Source organism: Punica granatum, chromosome 8, assembly GCF_007655135.1.
Source record: "Punica granatum isolate Tunisia-2019 chromosome 8, ASM765513v2, whole genome shotgun sequence".
Classification (NCBI taxonomy): Eukaryota; Viridiplantae; Streptophyta; class Magnoliopsida; order Myrtales; family Lythraceae; genus Punica; species Punica granatum.
The window spans coordinates 5,130,416-5,148,998 of record NC_045134.1 but is presented as its reverse complement, the minus strand read 5'-3'; the positions used below and the strand labels follow the sequence as shown (position 1 = coordinate 5,148,998).

At 37.8% G+C, this 18,583-nt stretch overlaps 4 protein-coding genes across 4 annotated transcripts; all 4 read right to left on the bottom strand.

Annotated features, from left to right (window-relative positions):
- Positions 1 to 806: 806 nt before the first annotated feature.
- Positions 807 to 1,589, bottom strand: LOC116189294 (auxin-binding protein ABP20-like). The gene has a single exon (XM_031518896.1). The coding sequence runs from the start codon at positions 1,567 to 1,569 to the stop codon at positions 928 to 930; it is 642 nt and encodes a 213-aa protein (XP_031374756.1). The 5' UTR covers positions 1,570 to 1,589; the 3' UTR covers positions 807 to 927.
- Positions 1,590 to 8,583: 6,994 nt separating this feature from the next.
- LOC116189162 (auxin-binding protein ABP20-like) lies at positions 8,584 to 9,586 on the bottom strand. The gene has a single exon (XM_031518707.1). The coding sequence runs from the start codon at positions 9,505 to 9,507 to the stop codon at positions 8,869 to 8,871; it is 639 nt and encodes a 212-aa protein (XP_031374567.1). The 5' UTR covers positions 9,508 to 9,586; the 3' UTR covers positions 8,584 to 8,868.
- Positions 9,587 to 11,666: 2,080 nt separating this feature from the next.
- LOC116188927 (auxin-binding protein ABP20-like) lies at positions 11,667 to 12,679 on the bottom strand. The gene has a single exon (XM_031518379.1). The coding sequence runs from the start codon at positions 12,576 to 12,578 to the stop codon at positions 11,943 to 11,945; it is 636 nt and encodes a 211-aa protein (XP_031374239.1). The 5' UTR covers positions 12,579 to 12,679; the 3' UTR covers positions 11,667 to 11,942.
- A 4,470-nt stretch (positions 12,680 to 17,149) lies between these two features.
- On the bottom strand, positions 17,150 to 17,957 carry LOC116187318 (auxin-binding protein ABP20-like). Its single transcript, XM_031515972.1, has one exon. It carries the CDS (start codon positions 17,882 to 17,884, stop codon positions 17,249 to 17,251), a length of 636 nt encoding a protein of 211 aa, XP_031371832.1. The 5' UTR covers positions 17,885 to 17,957; the 3' UTR covers positions 17,150 to 17,248.
- Between the last annotated feature and the right edge of the window lie 626 nt (positions 17,958 to 18,583).

Genomic DNA, 18,583 nt, shown 5'->3' with positions numbered 1-18,583 from the left:
CACTTCGGTGGGCAAGTCATTCCCGAGCAGTGCCCTCTTCGCAGTCTGAAGTCCCAGGGTTGGGCCACTGAAGCTCACGATGGCAACAGCGGAGTCCTGATCGGAATGCATTGCAAATGCAATAGCCCTCCAGGCATAATTAAATCAGCGCCCGTGTGCAGACCTCATACTACCGTCAGATGCCATGAATAGAATTGGAGATGAGCAGGCTTCGATCCAAGTCATCTCAAAACTTGTTTAACCTGCTGATGACGTTGTGCCGAAGCTCACGTGGATCAGAGTCAACCCCGACAAATATAATCAAAATTTGGTGAAAATGAAACTCTGACCGCAGCAGAACCGATATCGATGGCTTCGGTAACTGCTCGAAAGGTCTTCGTAAAAAATATGCATCTATTTTCCATTGGTCCACCATATTCATCATCCCTAACATCTATCAAATCCTTTAGGAATTCATCAATTAAACATATAATTTGATCAACTAACCTAATCGTTAATTAACTGAAACTTGGAAAGCAATTAATATTTACGTTTGGCTTAAACAGCATAGATTGTGTTCAATGCTGCCGGAAGAGAATTACTCTACGACATCCGGTATCTCGGGAGAGGTGATCGCCGATTGGTGGTAACAGTTAGGTGTGTCATGGCATTTAGAATGAAATGCATCCCACTTTTATCCAGTTGATTCTGGAGAAATAAAAGCTAAAATATGATGGTAAAATAACATTTTCTTAAAGTGCTGATGCTTTTCCCCATTTTAATGAATTTATTCCGTACATATTCCAAATTCTAGATATTAGTCTGCGTTATGATTCCATCTGTGAACACATCGAAACGTTAAACTTATTGCATCAAAGAGATCTACCTTTTAGAGGTGAATTAGAACAATATATAAAGCCATGTAATCACAAAGAATTGAGAACTTAATTAATTCGTGCCGCCGAAAGCTGCTTTCAGTTTCTTGATCTGGTCTTGGTCGATGAAGGTGGTAGCTTGAACCACCTCGGTGGGTAAGTTGTTCCCAAACAGCGCCCTGTTCGTCGTCTGAAGTCCCGGGGTCGGGCTGCTGAAGCTCACAATGCCCACAGCGGGGCTCTTACCAGGATTCATTGCATAATGCAATAGCCCTCGAGGGATAATAATGACATCACCCTTCTCAAGAGTCTTGGAGTAGACGGCATTGGCCGACGAGATGAACCCAGCGTTGATGGTGCCCTCCGTCACGAGAAGGAGCTCCGAGGCGCCCGGGTGGGCGTGCATGGGGAAGGCCCCGCCAACGTCTAAGTCAAAGCGGGCCATGGATGTGCCCAGCCCATTGAGGGCCGGAAACTGGGTCACGAATAACGCGGCGGCAGCTGCTTTGTTTGGGTTCGAGGTGTTGGTCTTCGTCATAAGGGCTGATGAGAAAACAAAGTCGTCTACAGTGAGATTTGCCTGGTTTTTGCAAGGGAAGCCTGCTGGAGTTGCCGGGGCTGAAAGGTCCGCAACGCAGAAGTCTAGCTGGGCTACTGCTTTGGAGGCGAAGAAGAGGACGGAGAAGAGGAAGAGGGTTTGGAGAGCCATATCCATTATCAATATGAATGGATGTATATGTGTGTGTATCTCTCTACCTTACAATTTGCTATGATATGAAGAATGGAAGTGATGGTTCCAATTTATATAAGGGGCCGGCTTGAGTTAGAAACGCCATTACACCATGAGAGGGATTGTAGTGAATATTTTCTTAGAGACAAAATATGGTAATAAATTAATAAAAAAAGGTAGCAATAAATCTAATTTAATATTTTTGGAAATTGACATCGAGTAACCAAGGCAAGTAGCTATTATTTGTGCCTCTTCTTTTGGAAAACTGTTTATGATTAACTTTTTTTCTGGCTTAAAAATTGTTATAATTAACAAGCTACCATCGAATTTCCTTCCTAGCTAGTATTACATATACTAACTCTTCCCTACGTGAGATGAGAATGCTTTCGAATTATTGTGCAAAATCAGTATCTATTCCTTCAATTTTCGATTGAACTCTAATCAGAAGTTAAATTTGATGTTTTCTTATTGTTTTACGTTTCAGAATTGGTCATTACAATGGAGATTATGCGTGGTTATTTGTAAGAAAGTGTGAGGATTTTTTTTAAACCTTTTTTTTATTATTATTATAAATTTGGCTACAAGTTTAGGGAGCCTTTTTTTTTTGGGTAAATGGAGGCCTTTTTTTTTTAGTAAACTTGACCATAGAAATTCATAAATGGCCACAACATGAGGAGTTTCCTTAAATTTTAGTATAAAAATATAAGATAAAAATCTATTTTCTGAAAAAATGCAATTTTTCGTGAACAAGATTATCGCATATTCTTTACATAGTAAGCACTTATTATCGTCTTATAATTTATTAACGCATAAGATCTTTTGGTAAAAGAATTTGTACGGCATGATTTCTTTCCTTTTCCCCTGCAAGCGATATAATTATAAAGCTGAATTGGTATATGGGGATGGATTAGCTAGGTTATGTGAAATCCATGTTGTTTCTATTTCTCAAGTATTTCTAATTGGCATATGGTGTGTATATACATGCACATAATTAAGTATCTTGGTATCTAGCACGACGTATATATCCTTTGGCATGACGTAATTGTATATTTGATGATGTTTCGCCCTCAATTGGAAGAGACCGAGCGCCTGTATCATTCGGGGATATAAAGTGCTCATTGATTTGGAGCTTTGAATTCTCTAATGAAGAGGAATAATTAATACTAGTCAAAGGAACCCGCTAGTCGCTTGGAGCATTGAAATTTGAAACCTGTATAATTGGTTTCGATCTTGGTTGTAAGCTCTCAGTTGATCCGTGTTGCTTCTCGTACTATGGTATACCCTATATACTTGGGCCTGCCAGCCTAGTTTTCTTTTGTCCCGAGCGGGAATTAGGGTCTGCGTCCTTTTTTTGAGTTGGGGCTTGGGAACCTGTCTCTACCTATACAACTCATGTGTATTTTGATCTTATAAAGAGCAATAGTTACGGATAAAAAGGAGGAAAAAAGAAAAAACGAATGAAGAATTGACGAGCTGATGATCATCATTCATCACTAACAAATTCAACTATAGTTTTCATCAACTTGATATATATATAGCAAATGAAATGTAAACAATGGTATAATACAAACGCACACTATAGTGACGTTATAGTGTGTAGTTATTGATCAGAGAATGATTCAAATCAGGGAACTTGAAAGTCGAAACACCACCGAGTCTATGGCAACTAATCAAAGCCACACAAATGAATGTCTACAAGAGCCTGCTGGCATGGCATCGATCAACCGGGATATGCATAGTTCGAATGCTTATTGAAGCAACCAAAGTATGTCGTGAGGCGTCGTGGCCCTCTTTTCCTACAATGACATTCTAGCTTTTATGTTTCTCCACAATCAGCTAGTTAAAAGTAGGATGCATTTCATTCTAAATGCCATGACACACCGAACTGGCGGAATATCACCTCTTCCGATATACGGCATGTTTTAGAGTATTCTCTTCCGGCAGCATTGACTATAATGCGATCCATGCTGTTTAAGGCACATATAAGTATTTTGCTATCCATGTTGTTCATCAATTAATTAACGATTAGGTTAGTTGATATTATCATTTTATATGTTTTATTGATCAATTCCTTAAGATTTGATCAATGATAGGGATGATGAATATGGAGGAACAATGGAAAGACGCATATTTTATATGAAGATCTTGCAAGCAGTCCCGAAGCCATCGCTATTGATTCTGATGTGGTCTGAGTTTCATTTTCACCAAATTTCAATTATATTTGCTCAGGCCCGAAGTCATGAGGTGGTTAAATAAGTTTTGAGAAGATCTTGGATCGAAGCTTGCTTATCGCCATGCCACACAGTCTCAGCTCAATTCATGGTGCATCTGACAGTAGTATCAGCAATTCATGCTGATTTAACTGCGTATGCTCTTCTTTTCATTGCCAATCCTGACCCTGTTTACCGTTTCAAGATCAACGCAGCATTGAAGCCGTACGACAGAGACGTTCGATACTAGTGACCTAGTCATTGGGTACACCGTGTCACCATCTATCCTTTTCTTAATGCGAAAACAGAGACTTCTTCTGATTCTCGAGCTGAAATGGTACAAAGGACAGGGCCAGAGAGGAATGAGAGAGGCCTTCCAGATAATTTATCAAGTACTAAGACAAACATTCGGATATACATATATATATATATATATATGGTGCAGGAAATAATAGGATTAACTATGATGCAGAGTCGGTCCGTTTTCAATAATAATGTCTACGACAAACTTTTCTAGTTCTTTTCTGCTACGAGAGACAGATATCCCAAGAATTGCGCATAGCATAACTTTGTAATAGCTATTGTCAGTTTAATATTTCCAATTGTTTGAAGCGAAGCAGCATGGAATGACAGTGTGTGTTCTTTACGAGATTATTGTATGTGAGCACTCTATTGATGTTTCTTTGTCTTATTAGATCAAAACGATAAGCAGGACCATATATTTCAAGAGATCGGTTGAACAACAGAAAGTGAGTATTATAATATATTGCTTGAAACACACAAACATACATAATTAATTACTTTAGACTAGCATGAGATCGACTATATAAGACTCAAGAGTTAGACTGAACAACTAGCAGGAGTTAAGTTTCATGAAAATGACTTAAACATATCGAATTAATTACTTTAAACTAGCATGAGATCGACTATATAAGACTCAAGAGTTGGATTGACCAACTAGATTACTTTCTAATTAGCCATCTTACTTGTTTATGACTAGCAATTCCTATGGCTAACAATTACGCATTAGTGCTTATGTAGTGTTCTTATGAGTTTTCAGCACTTAATTCATGACATTAATATCATGATATGTATATATATATATATATATATGTATGTATGTATGTACGTATGTACGTATGTATACAAGTAATGTTAATAGGTGGAGGAAGAGAAAACGCTATCCACAAAGTTAACACTTGTAAGATTCGATCCCATAATCTCTTATTGGTTCCGAATAGTTGATGAATGTTTGTACTAATTACTCTTCCAAACAAAAGTATACTTTTATTTAATTAAAGATTATGATAATAACATCTCTTCTAATACAAGGGCCCTAAATGACTTGATGAGTTCTATACGTTTCTACAAGAATTTTGGAACTAGAGCCATCAAATACTTGATTTCCATATATGACAACATTTCGGCCCAGAAAACCTTGGGCCGACATTAAACGCCGGCCATGTCGATCTCAGGTGATAACACGTTGTCATATATGCTGTTAATGTGTTGTCACCTGAAATTGACGTGAGCCGACATTTTAAATGTTGTCCCAAGGTTGTCTAGGCTGACACTTAATGAAACGTTGGCCAAAGCTATTTAAGCCCCCCCCCCCCCCCCCCCCCCCCCCCCCCCCCCAAAAAAAAAGGTTGGGTGGGAAACCCAGCCCTTGAAAATTTCAAGTCCCAAAAATTCAAATATTGGGCTATATATAAGACAATCCCTTCTTTTTCTTAATCGCCCCCAAAAGACAGACTGCCCATTCCCTTCCTTTGCCATCTTCCACCATCATCTTCCATCACCCTTTTGTTGCCACCATCTTCACTCTACTACCATGACCACTACAACCTTCCTCCCTCCTCTACTCCTCATCTATCTTCATAATCAATTCCACTATCGTCATCCATCTCCTCACCTCCTCTATCCTCGCCCTTCTCCATCATTATCTTCACAACAACTCTTCTCGAGACCGTGTCCTAACCATTCATGAAGTCCCAGAGGAAGAAGCTGCATGTTAACATCAACACCGCCGGATACATCGACCATGGGAAGGCCAACATGATGGTCCCAAGTTCCCTCCTTCAAACCCGTTCTTGATGTGCTGCTACAGTTCTTCCATCCCATCCCCTTGTTGCAGCTTTCCATCCCTTCTTGAAGCTGTTACTGCTGGTGGTGGCTCCCCCTCGACCTCTCGAAGTTGTTGCTGCTAGTGGACGCCCCTCCTTGACCTCTCATGCCAGTGGACTCTGTCTTTCAATTTCTTTCATTACTTCTACCATTTTTAATTTGAATGGGAACTTCTATTGATGTATGATGACTTTTTATTGATTTAGGAACTTTAGGCTAGATTTTGACTATTCAAAGTTGTGGTTTAGTGTCGAGAATTGTGGTGTGATTCATTGAATGATTTATGATGTTTTCTTAATTTCATGAGCATGACAATCGATTGTCAAAAATTTGACAACCCGTTGTCAGTGGTGAACTAGGTAAGTTTACCCTTGACAATGGGCTGTCAATTTTCAGATAATAGATTTTTTTTAATTGAAAATTGTATGCGTTGATGCTTTTTACGTCAATCAAGACATGGCTTTTTTAGCCAACACATTTTGCATTGGTGTAAGGATGGTTTTGGCCCCATGCAAAAAAAAAAAAATCAGCTTAAGGATGTGTTTTGCTGATACAAAAAGCGTAGGGCTAGGGATGGTTTTGACTCGACGTAAAAAGTGTTGGCTTAGGGATGGTTTTGATGGATGCAATAAAAGTCGGCCTAGACCTAACTTTCAGCTGACCCTTGAAAAGCATTGGCCTGGGATGGATTTTTGCTGACGCTTTTGGAAAAATGTCGAGAAGCTTATGCCAACGAGGCAATCCCGACGCTTCTAAAAGCGTTGAGAAAAACGTAGGGAGGGCTTAGCTCGACGCTTTTTGCATTGGCAAAGGTCGAAAAAAGCATCGGCCTAGACTCTTTCTTTTGTATAAGGACAACATGACAAATGGAAAGGCACCTTACCACCAAGCCATTCTCTTTTTTCGTCTTTTTTGGCACAATATATTCTATACAATTCAACTCTATTCTTTCTCAAATTCAGTAATATAATTATTACTTTTTTTTTATCTTTTTCTGCATTTAATAATAATTTATCACTCATATTTTTTCATAGCCGTTTTTTTATTATAATTAATTTTTAATAATAAATTTTCATTTACTTTTTATAATCAATTTTTTAATAATAAATTTCCTATATGCTTTCACATATATATACATATACATATATATTCTCATACATCAATATATTTTCAACACTTATAATCATTGCACAAAATTAAATTGAGTTGGATCACTTATCCAACTCGAAAATCAAATACAAGTTAAAAATTCAGTAGCTTGATTTTATGAATAATTTAATAAAATTAACTCATTTCGTACTTACCAAAAAAGGAATTAACTCATTTTATCATATCATATATATTAATTTTCTAAAATTGATTAGTTACAATTTTATAAAACTTTTAGTTATGGGTTATGACATTAGATTATATATATATATGAGAGATAGGATGCTTTGATAGTAGTAACTTTTTGCTGAAAAAAAAAAGATGAAAGATTGAGGAATCGATTAGAGCCTGGGACATCATAATAGAGAAATACTCTACCACTACAATAGCACACACCTCATAGCTATTTGTCCATAAATTTACAGAGACAAAAGTTGCATGTGGTATCATTTTGAGAACAAATGCTCGTGAATAGTAAATGGTACTTTACACTACTTTTGTAGGATGTAACCTATTTTAGTTAATCAATGTATAAATGGTCAAGACATGTTCATTTTCAAATTATTTTTGAAGGATATAAGAACAAATCAAAAGAAGAGATAAAAATGACAAGCAATCAAAATTTGTGGGTTAAACTTAAAAAAGAAGAAAGTAAATGGTTAGAATGAAAAAGGAAAAAGAAATTAAAGGACACGTGTCTAGTTTAGGTAAAGACTAAGGGAAACAACAGTTTTAGTTTATTGTATGATGTATGATGTATGATGTATGATTGTATGATGTAAGATGTATGATGTATGATGTATGATTCTTTAGGTCTAAATTCAGACCCTGGAAATCATATACCCAACATTTCTAAAGCTAAAATAGCTTTCAACCTGTCTTTAGCTTCATATACATGATTTGCGTCGTTGATATAATATCAGTATGTATCGGTAAGGGAGAAAGGGGTGGATCAGATTATATCTATCCCGTCAACATATTGCATTTTTCGTCTAACCATAAGGAATTCTAGATCAACTTGCACGTATTTCATCTAATTTTCGAGCAACGAGGGTCAGGCCGTCATCAGCTGTGGAGATAATAAATGGCGCGAAGAGACGGTCACCAGCTGCATGTAATGTCCCAGAAAGTTGCACAAAAAGATAAAAGGTGCTAAGGATGTTGTGTGTCCATGCTCGTTCTTCGCATGAAACATTAAAGCTCGATCAATCCCACCCGACTGATCTCGATTTTGATCATAGGAGAAAAAAAAAAAGGGAAATCGAACCAGCAGGCACCCCGAAGGTCGTCGTCGCAAGTAATATATATGTATAAAAGTAGGAGTCTATCAGAAGTTGTAATATCATAGTACTGTATATGTTTGAATGATCGAGCATGGAGGTTTAACCTGACATGTCATCCGATGTGGTACTCGTGTCGATTCTTTGTCAAACGTAGTTGCACATATGTATAGCCTGAATTGTGAGGTCCCATAAAAGAAAACCATAGAAATGTGTAAAACGATAAAAAGAAATTGCCAGAAATTAACTATCACGGTATATATATTCCGGTTATAAAAGTTTTGATTCGTTGCCATGGACTCGGCGGTGTGTTTCAACTTTTAAGATTCCAGTCTTCGGTATCAAACGAGACTTGGATCATCCTCTGATCAATTTCTACACACTATGTTTTCAGCTGCGAACACATCAAAAAGTTATGTTTATTACATCGAAGAGTTATAATTTTTAGAGGGGAATTAGAACGATACATATGAAAACTTGTAAATCAATGAGCAATCCGGAGGGAATTGAGAACTCAATTAATTCGTGCCGCCAAAAGCAGCTTTGAGCTTCTTGATCTGGTCTTGGTCGATGTAGGTGGTTGCCTGCACCACTTCGGTGGGCAAGTTGTTCCCGAACAGTGCCCTGCTCGTTGTCTGAAATCCCGGAGTTGGGCTGCTGAAGCTCAAAATGCCCGTAGCGTGGCCCTTACCGGAATTCACTACATAGTGCATTAGCCCTCGAGGGATAATAATGACGTCGCCCTTCGTAAGTTTCTTGGAGTAAACGTCATTGGCCGACGAGATGAACCCAGCATTGATGGTGCCCTCCATCACGAGCACGAGCTCCGAGGCGCCCGGGTGGCTATGCATGGGGAATGCCCCTCCAACGTCTAAGTCAAAGCGGGCCATAGATGTGCCCTGCCCATTAAGGGCCGGAAACTGGGTCAAGAATAACACGGCAGCACCTGCTTTGTTAGCGTTCGAGGTGTTGGTCGGCGCCGCGAGGGCTGATGAGAAGACAAAGTCGTCCACTGTGAGATTCTTGGGGTTTTTGCAAGGGAAGCCCACTGGAGTTGCTGGGGCTGACAGGTCCCCGACGCAGAACTCTGGCTGGGCTGCTGCTTTAGAGGCGAAGAGGAGGGAGAAGACGACGAGGGTTTGGAGAGCCATATCCATTATCAGTACGTGAATGTATATGTATGTGTATTTGTATGTATCTCTCTGCCTTAAAGTTTGCTATGAGATGAAGAGTGGAGTGATGGTTCCTATTTATATAAGGGGCCGGCATTAGTTAGAAACGCCATTACTACGAGAGGGATTGTATAACCTCTGGCACGGCGGGCGTATATATCCTCCGGAAAGCAAGGAATGATTGTATATTTGTTGACGTGTCTCCTTCAATTGGAAGAATCTGATTGGTGTGAACTGTGATATCCGAAAATCTAGTTGGGGTCCCACTAATCCAGTTAAGCTAAGTCGGTCCACTTAAGGATAAAGTTCTCTCAATATGGATCTTCTCAGTTTACGAGATTCAAACTCGAGATCTTGCTTAAGGGAACAAGCTCCGAACAGTTTGTAATCAATCCACGTTGGTGACTTATAAGTATTTTGATATAGTAAAGAGCAATATTTAGCATATAAAAGGAAAAAAACGAATGAAGAATGGATGAGTTAATTAATGATCATCATTCACCACTAGCACATTCAACTATAGTTTTCATGAACTTGATATAATATAGCATATGGAATTAAAAAAATGGTATAATACAGACGCACACTATAGTGAAGTTAATAGAGTGTATGATCATAGGATGATCGAAATCTCGTTTGATACCGAAGACAGGAAACTTGAAATTAGTTGAAACACCACCGAGTCCATTGCAACTAATCAAAGCCACACAAATGAATGTCTACAACAGGCAGCTGGCATCGACCATGAAATGTATAGCTGGAATGCTCATTAAAGCAACCAAAGTTTGCTGTGGGGGTCATGGCCCTCTTTTGTTGTTTTGATAAAGGGAAAAAGTAATTTTTGTCGAAGTTTGATCTTTACTTAATTTTGGTCCTATAAGTTTTACAAGTGTCAAGTCAAGTCTTATATATTTGCTTTGAAAAATACTTTTCGTCTGTTACGTAATAGGCCATAACAGAATTGCTGATGTAGACTTGACGCCGTTAAATATATCCACGTCTCAATTTCTAATTATCCGAAAAATTTTAAACTAAAAAAAAATAATAATAATAATAATAAATGAACAGATAATAAAATATTATTGGGAAAAAAAAAGGAAGAAGGGATCAGATCAGAGGCTCCCCTTATGGCCACCGCTCCCCCTCGTCGACCTTGCCCTCGGTCGCCGAAAGGAAAGTTCCCGATCTAGTCCCTTTCCTTTTTTTTAACAAGTTATTTTATTATTTATTTTTTGATTTTTGATTTTTAGTGACTTTTTTATTTTTTCAGTCCATCAAGAATTGACACGTGGACACATTTAACAGCATCAAGTCTACATCAGCAGTTTCGTTATAGCTGGTTACATAATGGATCAAAAATGTCTTACAAAGAAAACATATGGACTGATTTGGCACTTTTATAATTATAGGGCTTAAATTGACTAAAAGTCAAACTTATAGGATCAAAAATATTTTTTTTCCCTTATGATAAATAAAATGAAGAAACATCAATAGAGGTTCTGCTCACCAGCATAAAATGCTTGTACAAATACGTACAGCTCGGTCAACATAATTACCGAAACTTTAAACGGAGAAAACAGAATATACCGAATTTAGTTAGATTCGAAATAATCACGTCGATGGAAAGATGACCCAAAGTGGGCTATCTTTCACGAGCTATCTAAGGATGCATCCCAAATGAGTGTCTCATCGTGTAAACATGGGCTGAAATAGTTGATCTCAAAACATCCGTGCTGCTTCTCTTCGACACAATTGGAGAAATATTAAACTGATACTAGCTATTACAAAGTTTTTCTATGCGCAATTCTTGGGATATCTGTCTTGCAGCAGAAAAGAACTAGAAAATTGTCGTAGATATTATTATTGAAAACGGACCAAATCTGCATCAATTGCTCCTATTATTTCCTGCACCATATTATATATATATATATATATATATATATCCGAATGTTCGTCTCAGGACTTATCAAATTTCCGCTCGAGAAACCGAAGGAGTCTCTGTTTTCACACTAAGAAAAGGACAGACAGCGACCGATGACTAGGTCATTTGTGCAGAACGTCTCTCTGTTGTATGACTTCAATGCTGCGTTGATCTTGAACCGGTAGACAAAGTCAGCATTGGCAATGAAAAGGCCACCACACGCAATTAAAGTCAGCATCGTGTGCATTCGTAATTTTTCAGAAAATCTTATTCATACATTAATAATTGAAACTTCATAAATTTTACACCTTATCATTAACTTTATTTATAATCTATATCAATTTTTTTTAATAAGTTACTCTATATCAATTATTACATGAGCTAATACGATAAATCAAAACATTGACGAAATTTTTTTTTTCAACCCACGGCAGTTTGCTTCTCAGTAAATTAAAAGCATTCTAAATCAATGAGCAATCCAGATGGATTGAGAACTCAATTAATTTGTGCCGCCAAAAGCGGCTTTGAGCTTCTTGATCTGATCTTGGTCGATAAAGGTGGTCGCCTGCACCACTTCGGTGGGCAAGTTATTCCCAAACAGCGCCCTGTTTGTCGTCTGAAGTCCCGGGGTAGGGCTGCTGAAGCTCACAATGCCAGCGGCAGGCTCCTTACCATAATTTACTGCAAAATGCAATAGCCCTCGAGGCATAATAATGACGTCGCCCTTCGTAAGATTCTTGGCGTAGACGGCGTTAGCCGAAGAGATGAACCCAGCATAGATGGTGCCCTCTGTCACAAGCAGGAGCTCCGAGGCGCCAGGGTGGGAGTGCATGGGGAAGGACCCGCCAACGTCCATGTCAACGCGGGCCAAAGACGTGCCGAGCCCATTAAGGCCTGGGAACTGGGTCACTATTACAGCAGAGGCAGTCGCTTTGTTCGGGTTCGAGGTGTTGGCCGGCACCGCAAGGGCTGATGAGAAGACGAAGTCGTCCACTGTGAGCTTTGCAGGGTTTTTGCAGGGGAAGCCCGCTGGAGTTGCCGGGGATGACAGGTCGGCAACGCAGAAGTCTAGCTGGGCTGCTGCTTTGGAAGCGAAGAGGAGGAGGGTGAAGAGGAAGAGGGTTTGGAGAGCCATATCCGTTATCAATACTTGAATGTATGTATATGTGTATGCGCCTCTTAGTTTGCTATGAAGAATGGAAGTGATGGCTCCAACTTATATAAGGGACCGGCATGTGTTAGAAACGCCATTACTGCGAGGGATTGTATAGTGAATATTTTCTTAGAGACAAAACATGGTAATAAATAAATTAATAAGAAAAGGTAACAATAAATCTAATTTAACTTTTTTTTGGAAATTGAGGTCAAGAGTAGGCAAGGCGAATAGCTATTATGCCTCTTCTTTTGGAAACCAATTTATAATTAACTTTTTTTCTGGCTTAAAAATAGTATCTAATTAGAAAGTACCATAGAATTTCCTTCCTACCCTGTGTTATATATAGAAACTCTTCCGGGAGATTGATTTCAAATTATTGTGCAAAATGAGCATTTAGTCCTTCAAAGTTTTGATTGAAATCTAACTAGTTGAATACCCGTGCGTTACCGGGGACCGTACAAATAATCTCTTAATTATTTTGGTGGAGAAAAAATATTATAAAAATATACACGAATTAAAAACCCATTATAAAAATTGAGACATACATGAAAATAGTATAATTGAATTAAAATAAATGAGCAAATATATCAGAAAAAAAATATCATGTAAATGTGTGAAAAGATGAATTGAATGAAATATGCGAGCAAATATATCAACCATAGAAAATAATAATTTCTTCAAGCAAAATATCATAATAAAGTAAATGAAGAAAAAACATGATGAATACTTTTTGAACCGATCAAATTGACATAGGTCGATTGATGTTGTTTATTGATGCATACAACACAATATACATATAAAGTCCACAAAGACACCAAGATGTCTTTGCATACAAAATATAATGATAACGGTTTTGTGCAAATGCCGTCTATATATATAGGTCCAATATATAATATAACTTTGCATGTGCAATATATATCTTCAACTATAAATGTATGGCTTTCTATAATGTATCAAACAACTATATATATATATGTACATTATATTGTACCAAAATAAAAATTACAATACATATTTCATCGTATTAAAACATATGTATTCCTCTAATGAAAGATTTTGTGTTAGCTTTAGATTCTATTATATAATTCATATATATCAAATAAATATAAGAAATGTGGTTGGCCTGTTATGTATACTATCAAAAGAATGTTATTAATATATTTTGCTTACGGTTTTGGTTTCATTTACTTAATAAGGAATGTGATATTTTAACCGGTCGTGCATTCTATCAAAAGAATGTTAATAAAATATTTTTACTTTTTGTTGTTTCATTGTATCAAAAGCATATATTTATTTCTACAATATAATTATATATCTTTTTCACGAATGATCGGTGTTTGTATTGGATAAGCATACAACACAAAATATAAATAAGTCCGGAAATACAATATCGCATTTGCTAAATGAAAATAGAATGGTGATTAAAAATATATGTTGGATGTCATGAATCAAAATATTTATTCGTACTGCCTCTTTTATAAGATCACTTTGATTGCCATAGATCAATCTATGTACATATATTCTTAATGAGGATATGGACATAATTCCAATAGTATATATAAATGGCTATACGTATATGTATTTGTAAGTAAAAAAATGGTATGAGTAGTATATATAAAACACTTCCATTGTTTTTTTTTTATTATTTTAATTGCCACATATATGAGCAGTCGGATATATCCCGACTATATATAGTTATCAATATAAAATTACATTATATATTCCATTGTATTAAAAGCATATACATAGCCCTATAATGTAAGATTGTATATTCAATTGAATATCATAAAGAAATATTCCAAAATTAATGATAAAAAAATTCTCTTAATATATAAGTGAAATCGTGACAAAGCGATAGAATTTCGTTTCTCATTTTTTGATGATATGGCAGCGTCAGAATTCCGCTCGAGTTTTATTTTAATGTATATATAGATTACAAGTTGAATTTGATACTTTCTTCTTGTTATTTTACTTCTAAAATTAGTCATTACATGGAGTGGATATCATGTGTGGCCATGGGTGAGATGAGTTAGAGAATTTTTAATAAAATTGGTTACATTTTTGAGAGCCAAAAGGATTGCAACTTTCGTGAACAAGATTATCGCATGCTCTTTACATAGTGTACGCTTATTATCTTCTTATAATTAAATTAACGCACTCGGATGGCATGATCTTTTGGAAATAATAATTTGAATAGCATGAAGTTTTTTTTCTTCCCCCTGCAAGCGATATATGGCCGAATTGGTATACAGGGATGGATTAGCTAGATTTATGTGACATCCACATTCTTTCTATTTCTAAAGTATTTCCAATTCGGACACGACCTATATATGCATGCACATAATTATGTGTCTTGGGAAATTTTCTCGTGTCTTGGCACATTACACGACGTATATGTCCTCTGAATAGCAAGGTTCGATTGTTTATTTGTTGACGTTTCTTCCTCAATAGGAAACGTCCGAGCCATTGTCATTAAGGATTTGAAGGGCAGATTGATTATGGAAGCTTAGGATTCTCCTAGGAAGAGGGATAATACTAGTCAAAAGGAACCTCTTAGTTTGCTTGCGGGATTAAAATCTCAAACTTGTGTAAGTGCTTTCGAGCTTGGTTGTCGACTGTCAGTTTATTCGTGTTGCTTCTCGCACTAGACTATTGATTTATCCTTGGGCGGCGCGCGCCAATTTGGACCTGCGTGCCTTTGTTTTTCTTACGTCATGCGTGCGTGTCTCTGCGATAAATATAGCCCATGTATGACGGACGTATAAATATTTTGAACTTAATAAAGAGCAAAGCTTACGGATAAAAATAAAAAGAGTTAAATGGACTTCGCCTCACGACATATGAGGTGAATTTGGGTTTGCCCCCTCACCTTCAAATTCTTGTGGCGTACCTCTTGGTCTTACCATAAAATAAGTAAAGTGCCATCTCAATCAAATTCCAGTTAAAATTCCGGCCAAAAGATGACACATGCCAATCAACAAAGGGCAAAAATGTCACACTAATCAAAATATCTTGAAGAAGAAAATAATTATTAGGGCATGAAATTGTACAGCAACACTCTCACTGCAGCTCGACTATGAGTCAATCGTACAATCTTGATGTCTCCAAATCTCGTCGAAACCATGAAGTGGGCTGTGCTCCTAATGGGATTAAAATTTTGTGCGGTTGAATTTTGAAACAGTGGATAATAAAATAATTAGCATCTCATTTCTTAGCAGCTCTACCACTTCATATATCTCAGGCAACTGAGAATAATAGACGAAATCCAATAATTGGGGAGCAATTTCGTGCCCTAGCAATTTTTTCTTGTTCAATATTTTGATAATTAGAGTATGACATTTTTGCCCTTTATGGATTGGCATGTGCCCTCTTTTGGCCGGAATTTTAACCGGAATTTAGTTGAGGGGCACCTTGCTTATTTTACCGTAAGGCCGGGGGTAACTTGCAAAAATTTGAAGGAGAGGGGGCAAATCCAAACTCATGAAGGCAAAGTGCATTTTAACTCTAATAAAAAAGGAAAAGAACCAATGAGCTAATGACCATCTTACATAACTAACACTGCATCGGTGGATTCTTCTATTTGCCTCACCATATATCAGAATGTTTGGCTTAGGATTACTTGATGACAACTTATTTTGAAGATCTCTTTGATTCCTCTGTGGCCCTGACCTTCGACACCATTATCCGCTCGATCATCAAGAAAAGGGTAGTCGGTGTACGAAAAGTACAGAATGTCTCTCGGTTTTTATGGATTAATTAAATGCTGCATTGATCTTGAACCGGTAAACCAGGTTGAAAGTACATGTGAAATTTCCTTCATACGCATTTCTCAAAGGACTAATAAGCCTAACCTAATCGTGCAGTCCCTTTCTACTCCCAGATGCCACGAATCGAGTCAATAGGCTGCGGACCTATGGAGATAAGTGAGCTTCGATCCATTATTGGACCTTGTTCAGCCTGACTTCAAGCTTATGCGGATCAGCGTCGACCCCATCAATATAATCGAAAACTGGTGAAATTCTGAGTCTGACCACTAAACAATCAATATTACCGATGGCTCCTGTAACTGTTGGAACGATCTTCGTTAAAAGTTAGCATTTATTTTCGATTGGTCCACCATATTCATCATCCCTATCAATAGTCAATGACCATATCATTCAGAGGAATTTTCTTTCTTTTTTGGTTCATGATTTGATCAAAATCAACATGGAAAGCCAATTTACACATGCCTTCACTGCAACTAAACCCGCACGGTTAACAAAAATACTCTACGATCTTATCAGATGAGGAGTATATTCTACCATTACGTTGTATAGGCAATATAACATTTCGATCAGTGTGTCATGGGCCATGCCATGGCATTTAGAACACAATAAGATCCTACCGTTATCAGTTGATTGTGGAAAACAAAGAAGCTAGAATCATGGTATAAGAACATTTTCCTAGAATGCTGATGCTTTTCCAAACAAGGCAATTATAATGAACACCGATGTTGCTTATGATGTCCAAATTCTTGATTTTAGACTGCGTTATGTTTTCAACGGCGAAAATATCAAAGAGTTATATTTATTAGAAAAGAATTAGAACACTATATAGATATTAGCCATGTAATCGTGCCCTGAGCAATCCACAAGAATTGAGAAACTCAATTAATTCGTGCCGCCAAAAGCAGCTTTAAGCTTCTTGATCTGGGCTTCGTCGAGGAAGGTGGTCGCCTTCACCACTTGGGTAGGCAAGTTGTTCCCAAACAGCGCATAGTCCGTTGGCTGAAGTCCCGGGAGGTGGCTGCTGAAGCTCACGATGCCCACAGCGGGTTCCTGACCAGCATTTATTGCAAAGTGCAATAGCCCTCGAGGGTTTACAAAGACGTCTCCCTTCTTGAGAATCTTGGAGTAGACGTTGTTGGCCGACGAGATGAACCCGGCATTGATGGTGCCCTCCAACACGAGTAGGAGCTCCGTGCCGCTCGGGTGGGTGTGCATAGGGATGACCCCACCCACGGCTATGTCCACACGGCCCATGGCCGTGCCCAGCCCATTGAGACCCGGCAACTGGGTCACGACTGCTGTGGCGACCGCTGCTTTGAAGACATTCGAGGTGTTGCCCGCCACTGCAAGGGTTGATGAGAACGCGAAGTCATCGACCGTGACAGTCGCGGGGTTTTTGCAGGGGTAGCCCGTTGGAGTTGCTGGGGATTTCAGGTCCGCGACGCAGAAGTCTAGCTGGGCGGCTGCTTTGGAAGCGAAGAGGATGAGGGAGAAGAGGAAGATGGTTTGGAGAGCCATATCTATAATCAATATGTGAATGTATGCATATATCTGTATGTGCCTCTGCCTTAGTTTGAAGAATGGAAGAGATGAATCTTATATATATAGGGGCGGGGCAAAGTGAGAAATGCCACTGCTATGAGCGGTTGTATATTGAATATTGTATTAGAGACATAAAATATGGTAAAAAGATAAAATAAAAAGTAGTAACAAAATTTATTATGATTTTCCAGAATCTGGTCAAAATTGACATCTGGGGTAAGGAAGGCCAGTAGCTATTATGCCTCACCTTTTGGAAATTATTCATAATTTTTGTTTTTGGCAAGTAGTTATTATGCCTCACCTTTTGGAAATAGTACATAATTAACCTTTTTTTTTCTTTGGCAAGTAGCTATTATGCCTTACCTTTTGAAAATTGTTCATAATTATTATTATTTTTGGCCAGTAGCTATTATGCCTCACCCTTTGGAAATAGTTCATAATTTAACTTTTTTGTTTTTGGCAAGTAGCTATTATGCCTCCCCTATTACGCCCCTTTTTTTGGAAATAGTTTATAATTAACTTTTTTTGGCTGAAAAATAGTTTATGATTATCATTGGATTTCCTTCCTAGCTAGTCATAATAAGTAGGTCTCTCGCATGTGCTTCTCGAGTGTGAAATTACTTTCAAATTATTGTGCAAAATTAGTATATATTCCTTCGAAATTTTTATTGGTCA

Bases quoted from the DNA above. Each gene is read 5' to 3' on its own strand.
- LOC116189162 (XM_031518707.1), bottom strand. From the start codon at position 9,507: ATGGATATGGCTCTCCAAACCCTCGTCGTCTTCTCCCTCCTCTTCGCC.
- LOC116189294 (XM_031518896.1), bottom strand. From the start codon at position 1,569: ATGGATATGGCTCTCCAAACCCTCTTCCTCTTCTCCGTCCTCTTCTTC.
- LOC116187318 (XM_031515972.1), bottom strand. From the start codon at position 17,884: ATGGCTCTCCAAACCATCTTCCTCTTCTCCCTCATCCTCTTCGCTTCC.
- LOC116188927 (XM_031518379.1), bottom strand. From the start codon at position 12,578: ATGGCTCTCCAAACCCTCTTCCTCTTCACCCTCCTCCTCTTCGCTTCC.